This window comes from Corythoichthys intestinalis, chromosome 20, assembly GCF_030265065.1.
Source record: "Corythoichthys intestinalis isolate RoL2023-P3 chromosome 20, ASM3026506v1, whole genome shotgun sequence".
NCBI classification, from domain to species: domain Eukaryota; kingdom Metazoa; phylum Chordata; class Actinopteri; order Syngnathiformes; family Syngnathidae; genus Corythoichthys; species Corythoichthys intestinalis.
The window spans coordinates 24,884,553-24,900,660 of NC_080414.1; the positions used below are offsets into that span (position 1 = coordinate 24,884,553).

At 39.1% G+C, this 16,108-nt stretch overlaps 1 protein-coding gene across 3 annotated transcripts in view; it reads right to left on the reverse strand.

Moving 5' to 3' along the window:
• Nucleotides 1-16,108, reverse strand: part of LOC130908435 (E3 ubiquitin-protein ligase HECW1-like) — a 110,796-nt gene that overhangs the window by 52,545 nt on the left and 42,143 nt on the right. For all 3 annotated transcript variants that reach the window (XM_057823852.1, XM_057823853.1, XM_057823854.1), the window contains 4 exons: nucleotides 10,166-10,241; nucleotides 9,593-9,762; nucleotides 5,472-5,614; nucleotides 1,098-1,198 (listed from right to left, as the gene is read on the reverse strand). In XM_057823852.1, the coding sequence (XP_057679835.1) occupies nucleotides 1,098-1,198; nucleotides 5,472-5,614; nucleotides 9,593-9,762; nucleotides 10,166-10,241 (490 nt within the window). The remainder of the gene's footprint in view (nucleotides 1-1,097; nucleotides 1,199-5,471; nucleotides 5,615-9,592; nucleotides 9,763-10,165; nucleotides 10,242-16,108) is intronic.

Genomic DNA, 16,108 nt, shown 5'->3' on the forward strand with positions numbered 1-16,108 from the left:
AGCAGAAAGTGTTGGAACTTCAAAACAAATTACACCTAGTGCAAGCAGGGGGCATCAAAACACCAGAAACAAAGGCAGGCAATAAGTATACATGGCAGCACTGCCATATGCATATTGGCCGAAAACATATAATAAAAAAAACAATGTCGATATTATGCGATATCATTTTAAAATACTTTTATCAGCCGATATAATGGGGTACTCAGTAATATCGGACAACTCTAGCTCTGATGCTTGGACCATCGGCCTCGTCTTAAGCGTGAGTAATATTTAAATACATGTCATCTAATTGTTTAAGAAAAAAAGTCCACACTTCAGTGTAACGACAGTTTCATCGGATTCACTGCCAACAATGAAATAAAACATAAAACTCAGATATGAGTTCATAAAAATAGATCTGACAACAAAACATTTGGCTGGTATAAGCGACTTGCTGTAATGATTTAGCTGTTTACCATAAAGAAGCTGAATATTCTTTCCAAAATGTATTTAGTGGACAGATTTGTTGTTTGTACTTGATTCATATCAGATGTGTAAACAGTCCAAAATTATACTCGCCAAAAGATTCTCTTTTGTCTTTCTGGAACGGCATCAATTTTATCTTATTGCATCCATTCTCATTTATAATCATCCTGACATTGCTAAACTAAACAAAAATTATGTTAACTTCTCCATCTGTTTGACACTGACTGACTGTTAATGGCAGCCCTGCAGCCAAGAGTTACATTTCAACAGCAACATACCATTTACAACACTATTAATTGATATATTTATGAACATTTTATAGTTTTTAAAGTACATATTAGGTTACGCTGATGACCTTGCCAAACTTACAGTATAGTGCACTAAAATTAAAAGTCGAATTAATTTGAACTTTTTAGTTCATATTACACTCTCCTGTGTGGGGAGTAGAGCAAATGGAAGAGATGTCAGCGTAACAAGTAGCTTTCTTTGCTATTTCTGACATGCATTGGCCACTATTGCCCTTTTAAGAGTTCTAGTGCGTTAACATGAGAATGTAAATATTGTAAATCCAGTACATTTTCTGAAACATCAAGAGACTAAGAGGGACTGACATAAAGACAGACATAAAATACCTGGATGAATTGAGGAGGTGAGCTCAAATCGGAACTGCAAATGTCCACATACGTGATCTGTTGGCAGCCTGCGGCCTAGGGAATAACTAATGACCCGGTCCCTGTTGACGGTAAAGGAGAAAAAAAAAATTCATTCATATGTTCACATTTACATTGGGGCAAATAAGTATTTAGTCAACCACCAATTGTGCAAGTTCTCCTACTTGAAAAGATTAGAGAGGCCTGTAATTGTCAACATGGGTGAACCTCAACCATGAGAGACAGAATGTGGAAAAAAAAAACAGAAAATCACATTGTCTGATTTTTAAAGAATTTATTTCCAAATTAGAGTGGAAAATAGGTATTTGGTCACCTAAAAACAGGCATAATTTGTGGCTGTCAAAGAGGTCTAACTTCTTCTAACGAGGTCTAACAAGGCTCCACTCGTTACCTGTATTAATGGCACCTGTTTTAACTCACTATCGGGATAAAAGACACCTGTCCACAATCTCAGTCAGTCACACTCCAAACTCCACTATGGCCAAGACCAAAGAGCTGTCGAAGGACACCAGAGACAAAATTATAGACCTGCACCAGGCTGGGAAGACAATCTGCTATAGGTAACATGCTTGGTGTAAAGAAATCAACTGTGGGAGCAATTATTAGAAAATGGAAGACATACAAGACCACTGATAATCTCCCTCGATCTGGGGCTCCATCCCTAGCAAAAGTTGGGAGCAAAAATCCCAGAACCACACGGGGGGAACTTGTCAATGAACTACTGAGAGCTGGGACCACATTAACAAAGGCTACTATCAGTAACACAATGCGCCGCCAGGGACTCAAATCCTGCACTGCCAGACGTGTCCCCCAGCCAGTACACATCCAGGCCCGTCTGCGGTTCACTAGAGAGCATTTGGATGATCCAGAAGAGGACTGGGAGAATGTGTTATGGTCAGATGAAACCAAAAAAGAACTTTTTGGTAGAAACACAGGTTCTCGTGTTTGGAGGAGAAAGAATACTGAATTGCATCCGAAGAACACCATACCCACTGTGAAGGATGGTGGTGAAAACATCATGCTTTTGGGCTGTTTTTCTGCGAAGGGACCAGGACGACTGATTTGTGTAAAGGAAAGAATGAATGGGGCCAGGTATCAAGAGATTTTGAGCGATAATCTCCTTCCATCAGCAAGGGCATTGAAGATGAGACGTGGCTGGGTCTTTCAGCATGACAGTGATCCCAAACACACAGCCAGGGCAACAAAGGAGTGGTTTCGTAAGAAGCATTTCAAGGTCCTGGAGTGGCCTAGCCAGTCTCCAGATCTCAACCCCATAGAAAATCTGTGGAGGGATTTGAAAATCCGTGTTGCCCAACGACATCCCCAAAACTTCACTGCTCTAGAGGAGATCTGCATGGAGGAATGGGCCAAAATAACAGCAACAGTGTGTGAAAAGCTTGTGAAGAGTTACAGAAAACGTTTGGCCTCCGTTATTGCCAACAAAGGGTACATAACAAAGTATTGAGATGAACTTTTGGTATTGACCAAGTACTTATTTTCCACCATGATTTGCAAATAAATTTTTAAAAAATCAAACAATGTGATTTTCTGTTAGTTTTTTTTCACATTGTTTTGCTAATGGTTGAGGTTTACCCATGTTGACAATTACAGGCCTCTCTAATATTTTTAAGTGGGAGAACTTGCACAATTAGTGGTTGACTAAATACTTATTTGCCACACTGTATGTCTAAATAAACCAGGTTTCCCCCAAGTCACCAAATTGCATATTTTTAAAGAAACTTTTAAAACATTTACTACAGTCGCGAAAATCCAGTTTGACTTTAGAATGAATACATTCTGATAAAAGATCAAAACAAATTAACCAGCATCATAAAATCGGCTACAATATGTCCAATTATTAGATACTAGCAATATGACCCAGCGTTGCCGGGCATAGTACTTGTACTGGGTTGTTGGGACCATTGTTTGAAATCAGGTTTTCCCCATTATTACTATTATTATTTTATGTATGCTGACTGAATTCGAGCAGTATGGCCCGGCGTTGCTCGGGTAAAAAAGTAAAAATTGGTATTTTCTATGCAAAGTTTTGGAGTTCCTAATTAATTTACCAAACTAAATTGAGGTTTACGGAGATCAAACCAATCTCAGAGCACTCCCAGACACATAAAGTACAACTGTGTGTCGTATTGATCAGTGGTCCCCAACCTTTTTTGCACCACGGACCGGTGTAATGTGGGCCTTTTTTCCACGGACCGGCAATGTGTGGCAGAAGAGTACAGTAGATATGAAATAACACGACGGGACTAAAAACGAACGTTAAGTGCAAGGAAAATGTCTCTCACCAGATGCTGAATCAAACTTTTTTTAACAGCGGCCTCTCTTAAAACTTGACAGCAAACATTCTTGGTCGCAGGCATAAGTTCTTCTCCAATCGTGGAAGGTTTCTTGGCTTTAGCATTACAGTTTGACATGAGGTATGAGGCTCTCAGTGCATTCGCTTTTGTTTATGTGGTGGACCTCACAAATTCTTTCTATCCTTCGTGCTCTTGCTTTTTCGTTTAAAAAATTCCAAAGGCTTATCCATTATTCTAGGGTGCTTAGTCTTAGTCCCGAAGCGGCTTTGAAGGCTTCATTGCCTCGTTTGGTAACTTTTGGCCACATACTGGTCCTTCTAAAAAAAATTGCATATTGTGATAAAGTTCATTATTTTCTGTAATGCACTGATAAACATTAGACTTTCATATATTTTAGATTCATTACACACAACTGAAGTAGTTCAAGCCTTTTATTGTTTTAATATTGATGATTTTGGCAAAAAAGTCAAGATAAACCAAAAATCCCTATCTCAAAAAATTAGCATATCATGAAAAGGTACTCTAAAGAAGCTACTAACCTAATCATCTGAATCAACAAATTAACTCAAAACCCCTGCGAAAGATTCCCAAAGCTTTTAAAAACTCCCAGCCTGGTTCATTACTCAAAACCGCAATCATGGGCAAGACTCCCGACCTGACTGCTGTCCAGAAGGCCATTATTGACACCCTCAAGCAAAAGGCTAAGACACAGAAAGAAATTTCTGAACGAATAGGCTGTTTCCAGAGTGCTGTATCAAGGCACCTCAGTGGGAAGTCTGTGGGAAGGAAAAAGTGTGGCAGGAAACGCTGCACAACCAAAAGATCTGACCGCACCCTAAGAAAGATTGTGGAGAAGAGCCGATTCCAGACCTTGGGGACCTGCAGAAACAGTGGACTGAGTCTGGAGTCGAAACATCCAGAGCCACCGTGCACAGGTGTGTGCTGGAAATGGGCTCAAGGTGCCGCATTCCCAGGATCAAGCCACTTTTGAACCGGAAACAGCGGCAGAAGCGCCTGACCTGGGCTACAGAGAAGCAGCACTGGACTGTTGCTCAGTGGTCCAAAGTACTTTCTTCAGATGAAAGCAAATTTTGCATGTCATTCGGAAATCAAGGTGCCAGAGTTTGGAGGAAGACTGGGGAGAAGGAAATGCATTTATTCAACGTTGACTTTTTTTGTATTAAAAACCTATTTTTGTATTGGTCGGATGAAATATGCAAATTTTTTTAGATAGGGATTTTTGATTTTTCTGGACTTTTTTGCCAAAATCATCAATACTTAAACAATAAAAGGAACTACTTCAGTTGTGTGTAATGAATCTAAAATATATGAAAGTCTAATGCTTATCAGTACATTACAGAAAATAATTAACTTTATCACAGTATGCTAATTTTTTCAGAAGGACTAGTATTATGCAGCGTGGACTCGTCAGGTGGCCTTTACGACGTCAAAAGCTGTCCAAAGACGTCTGTTTTTTAGTCATCTTTGCTAGCGTGTGTGGTTATTATTTCGGGGAACAAATCTGATGTGTCTATGTCATACGTCATTATTGAGGACAAGCGCACATAGATATAAAAGAAATAGATGCTAGCACCAACTAATTTCTATGACAACATCCTATCCTATCCTATTATTATATCTAATGACCAATCCGAGCAAAACGATCAGAAGTACCCCGTCTGCCATTACTGAGGTATGCTGCCAGCAGCAGACAGCTAACATTACTGTTTACATTGACTGAGGTGTGTAAACACCCCAGTAATGGCGGCTACCACTAGAGGACAGTGTCCACATATCTCTACTCGGACTAGTCAATAGAGTAGACAGGCAGATTGGTGTGCCAAGAGGCACAGACCAGAATGCGGTCATTCATAAATTATTTATTATTTCTGTGCGTCCCGGTAGGGTATGCGCCACGGACTGGTACCGGTCCCCGGCCTGGTGGTTGGGGACCACTGGTATAGATGATTACTACGAATAATAATAAAAAGTAAAGAAAAATAATAATACGAGGTTTTACCCAATAGCATGTTTTTCCAGGAGCCTCTGGACAGGCACAGAAAGCTTCCCTAGGAAGCGCTTGATGATAGGCCGACTCTTGGCAAACTTGTCTTTCACCTCGATCTCCAGAACATCCGTGGGTAGCGATAAAAAGTTAAACCTCTAGACAAACAGACAAATACAGCAATGTACATTGTAACAATTAGATCACTCGCCATCATTAGATTTGAGGGATACATGATATGTTTGTGCTCATCATGTTGGCCATAATATTAGTTTAACTCATCTGATGTGGTTGGCTCTAAATGAGTTCTTGCGTGGCCTGTGTACTAGATGGATGAACATGACAAGAAAAGCGTATTGAAAGAGTGCAGGGGCCAGAACGGGGGAATAGGATGACGGAAGATAAAGCCTGAAGTTTAAATATGTATTTGGTTGCATTTTAAATGACATCAAATGGCATTGCCTCGCTGAGAAAGTGGTAGATAGTGAAGGCAGGTTGTGCTGGGAGAATCATGGTGTTATAGGAGGAAGATGAAAAGGAGTGAATAATTTAGAAGTATGAATCAGAGAAGGAGCAGGCGGCTGCATGCGTGTTTGTGTGAGAGAAACTCAATAAACGACGGTTGGGATAAGCTTTGGAGGAAGAAGGTGTGCTCTGAATGTGCTCATCCATGTGTAGGATGAGTGATGCGGATGCTGAACTTAAGTAAGTGTGGACTAAGGAAGATTGACACCACACTTTGCAGTAATAAATGCAACATTTACTTAAAACAATTCTAAATTTCATACTGTCAGTAACATTTTCAATAATTGATGAGATAAACTGAGGTGAATGTGTGATAATATGTACCTTAATAAACAACTGCAAGTCACTTATGAAGTACATTTAGTTTAGTAGACATCAGGCATGTGCTGGTTACCGGTTTCAAGGTTTACCGTCGTATGAAAACGTCATGGATTCAAAACCACTAAAATTTTCCGTCATACCATAGTATGGTATTAGCTGTTTTTTATGTCCCAAAAATTCAGCAGGAAATCTGTGGCTTGGAGCAGCTGTGCTCCCTCCTCCCCCTCTGGTTTTTGCTCTGTCCTGTGTCTGATGGTCACACTACACCTGAGCTTTTCCCCCCTCGCTAGTCGCTAGTATGGGAGTACTTCAGCTACTGAAAAGAAACAGACGGCCGTGGCCTAGAGGAGGAAGGACAGTTGACATGCTTGCGGAGGGCTGTTGCCAGGGGAAGCAACACCTCCAACATGATTTCACATTTATACGTGACCATCATCTGTCACTTTACACAAAATTTAAGGTAAGTAAACGCTGTCATGAACGTTTCCCACCAGCTACGAGAGTTCACTCCAGTTGGTTTAGTGTGTTTAGTGATGGTTAAACAAATACTATAACGTAAGCTTGTTAACGAGGCAGATAACGTGGCTAATTAGCATGCCAAGATGGCTAACTAGTTTCCTCCGTTAGCTTACTTTTGTCTTCAAAGTCTTCCGCAATTGTAAACATCTGTTCTAAATAATATTTTTGTAATACAGCCTGGGAACTTTCTGTGTTAAGAGGGGGTATGTCTGTGTGTGTACAATGTGTAAATAATGGTACGAGTCATACATACGCACTCTCTCTTGCTCTCGCTCTCCATTAATATTCAACTAATTAATATTAATAGTAGTAGCGGTGTGTGTTTTACATAAAATCAATTTGATCATATATTGCTTATTGCTATAAGTCCCGTTCTATATTACCAAGGGTTCTTTTTCTAATGTTTTTCTAATGTTCATTTTATTTATTTCAATTTTATTTAAAATATTTATTTATTTATTAATTTAATTTATTTATTTTAACATTATATTCATGTTGATGTTCCAATTTGCAAATATGTCGTGGAAAAATGAAAAAATCCTGTTGAATGGAATGTGTGTTTTTAATCCATACATCTCAAAAAACACATTTTAGAGCTACAATTACAACACCATGATACCGTGAAACCACGGTATTTTTGATTAAGGTTATCATACTGTCAAAATCTCATACCGGCACATGCCTAGTAGAAACAAAATTCAGGATCTTTTCTCAAATGCAAAAACAAAAAGAAAATAATTATATGAGTTTGCTAAAGCTAAACTGAATTTGGCACAAATACACAGTAAAAAAAAAATAATGTTACTTTTACGTCAACTTGACAAGAAAGAGTTGTGCGATTATGACTTTTTAACTGAAATCCCGACATTGTCCAACTTCAAAAATCCGATATTGAACCAATACCGATATACTTTAATAATGATAAATGTAACAACTTCAAGGTTCTTCAAATAAAATAAACATTTTGTGAAAAATCAGAGAACTTGAACTGAAGTTATAGAAATAAATGTCCCGTATAAATAATATAAATGGAAATAAGCCAAAATATCCAATGTTTTATATAAAACAAATCATTCACAATTAAATAATGTTTACAGTAGTTACCCCAAAGAGCCACTAAGGGGCGACCAAAGCATTACAAATACAGGCAAGCAGGCAACCATAGGACATGCCAATGCAATGACAGTTCCAAAAATGGATTTTGCTGGGCTTTTGGGCAGATTTTTGTATTTTATTACTTTTTTTAGTTTTCCTAATGACTATTTCTTTCTGGTAACGCAGCAGTTATATGTACTGGTAATGAGTTTATGATTCATTATTTTTAATCATTTAGTGTTCATTTAATGTTTGCACCGTGAATCCAAATGGTCTGCTCACATAACTAATCCCAAGCATCTTACTTTGGACACACCTATTGGTCAATAAGCATAACTAATATGCTGAATTGTGATAGGCTGACAGCTGTTAGCAGTCATGTGCAGGGGAAGGAGGCATTTACATTTACCTAAATTGTTTTATTGGCTGATATTCTCAGTGAGCGGTCAAATTTAAATTAAACGTTTTAGTTCCCGGTAGACGGAAAACGCTCAGGTGACTTGAAGTTCCGCTCCGAGACCCTCAATTTGGCCAACTTTCAAAGTTGTCCGAAAGGCATGTGTGATACATCATTGGAAAACTTAAAATCTCAATTTTCTGGGGGGAACAAAAACTTTGAACAGGGGGGCATTTAAAAAAAAAATTTTAACAGCAAAACCCTAATTGGAGGCGAGAGCACGCGAGAGCAGAATTAAAGACGCCACGCTTTTAACGAGATATTATCGCGTACTTACCTCGTTTCGATCCAAAAACTCCATGTAGCATGTATCACCGAGTGTCAAGACACAGCTGTGAATGGCCACAGCCGGATTTTTTATTTTATTTTATGGGTGAAACATGGAGATATAACAAAGGTCGCGATGCAGAAATCGCAGACAACAAGGAGTGGTTGAGATTTTCTTTTTCATATAGTTACCTTTTTAAACGTTATTTTTCAAATTTTTTTTCTTTAGACCGATTATTTATCATCTAACATATCGGGGAAAATGCGACAGTAACAAAAAAATACAATTAAGCGATAGTTATGAGGTAGATATCCATTACTTTTTTAGGGACGCCAAATTTTTCATTGTGATGTAATTCGTTTAAAAGTTTAAAATATGCAAGTGAATAATTTTTTAGTCTTTTTTTTTTTTTTTTTTAACTAAATATTAGACATAAATTAATGATTGTAAGCTAAAAATGACAGACGTTTTGAATAATAAATATAATTACTTACCTTCTTTTTATGGCTACTAGGTTGAAACAAAAGCGGTTGCGCGACGTCTGTAAACGGGGGTTGTCAGGGTAAAACGGAATATTAAAAATAGTTCGGACGCTTAGTGCACCATGAATCTGCTATGGCAGCATGTAGACATATTGTTCAATCAAACACAACAGTTCTTTAGGTTTAAAATGGAGCAGTTTATTTTAAAGAGGGGTGCAAGAGCAGAAACTGCTTTATCAGTCTTGTCTGTGTTTTCTGACGGTAGTTTTTTATAGTGTACTATATACAGTATTGCGTCTAGGGCAAAAAAAATCTAAATGTATTCAACAGCAGCACTCAAAATGTTCTGTACTGGCTCGGTAACAGCACTTTTAACCTCTGGCGTCTGTGAGGCATGAGCATTGTTTTAAGTGGACCATATTTGACAGGTACAATGAAGAGCAAAGATAGAAAGTATTAGAGTGTGTACCTCTGAATTCCATTGAGGGTTGACTGTATTGCAAACAACACCAGAGCGTTTCTCTTGACCATGGTGTGGCAACGAAGGGAAAATGCTATGCTTTCCAGGCTGAATGGAAAGCTTGAGGTAAGGGTCTGGATTAAAGAACATCCCCTTCTTCAAACCAACTGCTTGGAGATCTACAAGTCAGAGTACATACAGAATGTCAGTAGAGTATGGCTGAAAATAGTGCAAAGGTAAAGGTTTGTGAAGATGATAGGAAAGGTAGTTTTGTGCAAATGAGCTTTGCACAAACACATTGAAGCTCTAGATTTACAACTGCAATGATGCATTTTGAGATGGTAAGATCTGATTCTGACATGCGCAGACATCAAGTGAATTGATGTACTTCCAACTAAAACAACTAATTAAGAGTCCCTGATTGGAGTGATGACAAGATGCATTGATTTGTCCTTAAGCTCTTAGAGAGACATAACATTGGGAGATGTCACTAAGATTGCTTGGTGAAGTCAAGTGTGTGTTGAGTCACATTGATCAAGGTTGCAGGATGCAAGTACAAAGAGACAGAGGTTCATTTCCTACCTGACAGTGAAAAGTTAATGAGTCTCCTGTTGCCTCCTCCTTGGTTGACCTCAGGACTCACAACTGGCTTTAACACCTGTAGAATCAAGGAAATAGTCTTACAAACGTACGAATATGAAACTTAAATAACTTCTAGAAGGAGACATTCCTACAATTACTGCAAGCACGTCAGCACTCAGAAATAACTAGAGAAAAAAATGAGAGACAATGAATAACATTTTGGGGATATTTTAACAGCTTATTTCCAAGCCTCATTCTCAGTCTGCCTGAGAGAGTTCTGTGATCAATACACTGCCTTCATTATTCTGACACGGTTCAGCAAAGGAAGAAAAGGAAGGGGAGATGGAAGAGAAGAGTCGGTGCAATCGATGGAGAGAACAGGAAGTGGAGGAGATTGTAAATACTGTACTGTTGTTCAGTCAAATGTTTTGCAGTGTTATGGCATGATTAGTCTATTTTCTTACATTTACCAATTCAAGGTGTATTACTGTAGTTGAGGTGTATATACCGTATTGGCCCGAATATAAGACGGCCCTGATTATAAGACGGCCCCTCTTTTTCAAGACTCAAGTTTGAAGAAAGTTTTCAAAAAAAAAAAAAAAGAAAAAACAATTTTTTATACAGAATATAATTACATTACATCCGAAATGAGTATAACAATATATTTGAAAGAAAAAGCATGTTATTTTGCCTCATTCAAATCTTAATATCTGAACATTTAAATATGTAAACTAAATTGCCCTCACATTTGTAAATGAATGGCTTCTGGTTTTTGAAATGTAAATAAACCAATCAATTGTGGTAAAACAACAAAATTGTAATAACTGCATTAACCATCAAAGTGAAGTCTAACTGTAACTGTAGTCTTGAAACAAATCTGAATAAGGAGAAAAATTGCAATAAAATAATGCAAACTGGTTAAACTTGAGAATAGCTGAGATCTGTCATGACAGAACATCGCTTCAATGATATCAGGCACCATGTAGCGTCGTGAATGGGGAGCGTATCGCTTCAATGATATCAGGCACCATGTAGCGTCGTGAATGGGGAGCGTAACTGAGATCTGTCATGACAGAACATCGCTTCAATGATATCTGGCGCCATCTAGCGTCGTAAATGTGTATGATGTCTGGACCATGAATAGAAGACAACCCCCTCTTTTCCAGTCTTATTTCAATGCAAAAAACACCGTCTTATATTCGGGCCAATACGGTATATCAACAAAAACATGGCAAAATGAAGAATGTTTTATAATTTACTACTCTTTATGAGCCCTTATTCATGGTGGTCAGTGTTAGAAATAGGAGTGGGAAGCTCTTGGTACCTCACGATACGATACGATTTGCGATACAAAGCTCACGATAACGATGATCTGACGATATGTCGATACAACAATTAGCGATACATTTGTAGAATATCCTAGAATGATTTTCTGACCAACAACTAATAAACAGAAAAGCAAGCCTCTGCTGTGAATTGGAATGAGTTTATCACTAGTAGACGTCCAATCCATTTGAAATGGACACTTCAAACGTCTATGGCCGTCAGTGGCAGCCAATGCCAGGCAAAGAGGTAATTTTGGGTCATTTAAGGTAATTTACCTGTTGATGTTCGGTTACTTTCTGTTCATATTGGGATATTTTATAGGTCACTTCCTGTTGATTTTGAGTTACAGAACAGGACGTGACCTGGGAATCACCCAAATGAATAGGCAGTGACTCAAACTCAACAGGAAATGACCTATAAATGCCCTAAAATGAACCGCAAGTGACCTGTAAATGCCCCGAAAACCCCCAGTCTACGGTAAATGGATTGGGCGTCGTGCACCGTCAATGCAGCCTTAGAGTTAACTGAGACACTATTATGGTGGAAGATTTTTTTTTTTTTTTTTAAGACATTGACACCTTTTTAAAACAATATCTCGATTTTTGGCAGGAGCATATCGATAACCTTTTGGGATACAAAGTATCACGATATAGCACCATTTCGATATTTTGTCACACTCCTTGTTAGAAACATTCTATATGTTCTTGTTGCAAAAATCACTTTTCTTTGTTTCTGTAGAAACCATATATAGAGCGTGCGTCATGTGCGTTTCTGACGTGACGTGTTGATGGTATGTTGGGACCTGTTATAGAAGCCACAGAAGTCAATAGTAGAGTGACATGGTAGGACCATCGTGTAGGACATGCACAGTTTTCGCATGCGTCCATGACCAATTGTGACTCACGAGGCTTTGTTGGAGCTCCATACAATTTCACAAAACCTGGTTCATTGCTTGACAGTGTTTAAGGAGGGCACTTTAAGGAGGGCGCTATATAAGTATAACACCATTTACCATTTACTTTGTGCTCAATAAAATGAAGTGCAACCAAGACGGGTTGAAGAGTCAAACTTCTTACTATTCTGCAGCATACTTATTTATTGTACGGCACATCCCATGGGTCCATGGATTGTTTTGGATTTGATTGTCTATGCACATTCCTGTTTGACTACACCAGATGGTTATGTTTGTATTCGACACAATCATAATTAACCATTACACAGGACCTTTTCCTTGATGCTTCCATTCATCCATACATCTGTTTAAATTTGCAATGCCATCAATCATTCATTCATTTTCCATGCCGCTTATCCTCACAAGGGTCGCGGAGGTGCTGAATCCTATCCCAGCTAACTACGGGCAGTAAGCGGGATATACCCTGAATTGGTTGCCAGCCAATCGCAGGGCACAATGGGACAAACAAATATTCACGTACACACTCAAACCTACGGACAATTTGGAGTGTTCAATCAGCCAACTGCGCATGTTTTTGGAGAGTGGGAGGAAACCGGAGCCAGAGCCTGGGATTGAATCCTTGATCTCAGAACTGTGAGGCAGACGTGCTAACCACTCATCCACTGTGCCGCAATGCAATCAATCAATCTTGAAAATGAAACGGGACAATGTCCAAACTAACCTACACCCTTAAGCCTAATTATGCTCCCACGTACATTCAATGGTTCTCCAGCCAGGTGACGCGTTGCTCTGTAATTTACCGCCAAGCCACTGGAGGGGTGTTGCGTTATGTTTGTACGGTTTTGGGGACATGCTTGTTGACTTCCTCTCGTCTAGTTTAACGGAGAAAAAATAAACAATGCAAGATGGAACGCTTGAATGTGGATCATCAGCTCATCAACAGTGAATAAATGTTGATCATACAAATGTTGAGACGCAGGCGACGCAGACGACGGTTGCGAGGCAGTCTGTCCAACTTTTGATGCCGCATCGAGAGTTCTTGCCTCGGGTGAAAACCAGCTAGCTGTGGCGGCTAGGTTCAAACTGGCGTCGAGCACTGCGTCCAGCGTTTTGTCCGAGGTCCGCAAAGCCCTTCAGCCCGATTTGTTTGCCGTGTTCTACAACCAGCCAGTGGGAAGCCATAGCAGATTTCTGGCGTCTATGGAACTTCCCAAACTGCGTTGGAAGCCTTGATGTTAACGTTATCATAAAAGCACCGAGGCACTCTCAATGAGTGATGATGCATTGTGTGTGAACTGTCTGTTGTTGAAAATGAAACATCAAAACAACTCTTTTGACACCAAACCTGTGCTTTAGTCTTCATATACTTGAAGTGTGACAAGTAAATAAGTCACAAACATATGTACACAATAAATGAAGAAGTGCACCAATCAAAAATACGACATAAAGTGATAAAAAGCTGGCAAGTTTTGGCCGACTGGGTCACCGCTTCGTATGGCCACTCGATTCCGAACACACACGTCTCGGTGGTTCTCCCATTTTTTTTTTTATTAAATCGCTGACCTTGCCATTTGGCAATCTATATGATGTCTTGACGAGACTTGCTCTTCGATGATACTCCCATCGGCTAGGTCCATTTTTGCGTGTAGAAAAATAAAGTTTTACAATGGCGGTGATTTCGCGCTGAACCGGAAACAACAGTCTGAGCGGACCAATCACAGTCCATTTCCGCTACGTCATATGCGTTGACGTGACGCTAGGGTTTGAAAAATCAATAGGAGCACGTCAGGCTACGGCGCAAGGTCGTAAGTCGGATCTTCCTTGACAGCGCAGGTCTGACGCGGAAGCATAACTCGGCCTTTACTGTTAACAAAGAAATTTTTAAATGAACGCTACTAAATAATGACTCCAATCACAGTGCATCTCCCGAGTGACTCACATGACTATAAACTAATTAGGAGATTCTAAGCAATCACCTGCTTTATAGCCTACATTACTCAATTGTGTCGAATGTCATACATGGAGTGACCAAACCCCACCTCGGGGCAATACTTCAGTACAATTGCTTTATGAGATATGGCGCATACACTGAAGATTCGCGTGTCAGCAGCCAATCACTAATTGTGAGTATGTACTTAGTTCATTCAGTAAAGTAGAGTGATGCTTATGCCTCCGGCTTGTCTTCCCTCACACCATTGTGCACTTAATTCCACTTGTGTCTGTTTCGCGTCTTTACACTCCGAATTTAGTGTCTATTTGTGTGTATTTGAGCGCTTACTTGCCCGCCGAGTCACTTCTACCACCTCATTGTGCTTGTAACAGCTGTGCATATCTCTATGTTGAAAGTTCCTCGGATGTGCCAAACTTGAATTAAAAACTACAAAGACCAACTCTACTCTCTAGTCTACTGTGTTCTTCCCGAACCAATTGAGGTAAGCACTAGAGTTGTTCCGATCATGTTTTTTTGCTCCCAAGCCGATCCCGATCGTTTTAGTTTGAGTATCTGCCGATCCTGATATTTACCGATCCGATTGCTTTTTTTTGCTCCCGATTCAATTCCAATCATTCCCGATAATTTTTCCCGATCATATACATTTTGGCAATGCATTAAGAAAAAAATGAATAAAACTCGGACGAATATATACATTCAACATACAGTACATAAGTACTGTATTTGTTTATTATGACAATAAATCCACAAGATGGCATTTACATTATTAACATTATTTCTGTGAGAGGGATCCACAGATAGAAAGACTTGTGACTTTGTGTAATGTGACTAAATATTGCCATCTAGTGTATTTGTTAAGCTTTCAGTAAATGATACTGTAGACATGCCCAAATGCATGATGGGAAGTTGAACCATGACTGTGCGTAGTGCTACCAATTGATATATCTTCTCTGCGTTGGGAAACAACATAAGGTGTTAAGAAAAAGATCAATCACTACCTTGCTTACCCACATTGCTTTCCATGATATTTCTAATAGGAGGGAGAGGGATTGTAAGGCTTTAGGCAATTAAAAAAAGGGCTCCAAAGGCTGCCAAAATTCACTCTACTCATTTTACGCTGCCTTTTATCTCTCTATATAGATAAAACGGGCGCCATTACAGATTGAGCGCGACAATGCGCGAGTGGGTCGTGTAGCGCATGCATTAATTGCGTTAAATAGTTTAACGTGATAAAAAATTAACATGTTATGTCTGTAACATTAAATACAATTAGAAAACGATTTAATTAAAAATATATTAAAAAAAGGCATGGCCGATATTTTTTTGCCGATTCCGATACTTTGAAAATGACGTGACATCTCTAGTAAGCACCTATAGCAGGGGTCAGCAACCCGCGGCTCTAGAGTCGCATGGAGCTCTTTACTTTAGTGCTGCCCCAGTGGCTCCCTGGAGCTTTTTAAAAAATGTTTGAAAATGGAAGAAGATGGGGGAGGGAAATATATTTTTTGTTTTCATATTGTTTTTGTAGGAGCACAAACATGACACAAACATTGTTCTAATTCATTAATATTGTCATGAAGTTAAACTTCAGGTGGCATCGTACAACAGAGTAGTCACATGGTGCGTTATTCTCTATAGGATGCACTGCAGGGAAAATAAACATTTAATCATGAAGGCTTATTATGTATTTGTAGCCACCTTACCGTAGTCATTTTGATTGTAGGCTAATATAGCTAATATAAAGCAGCATGTG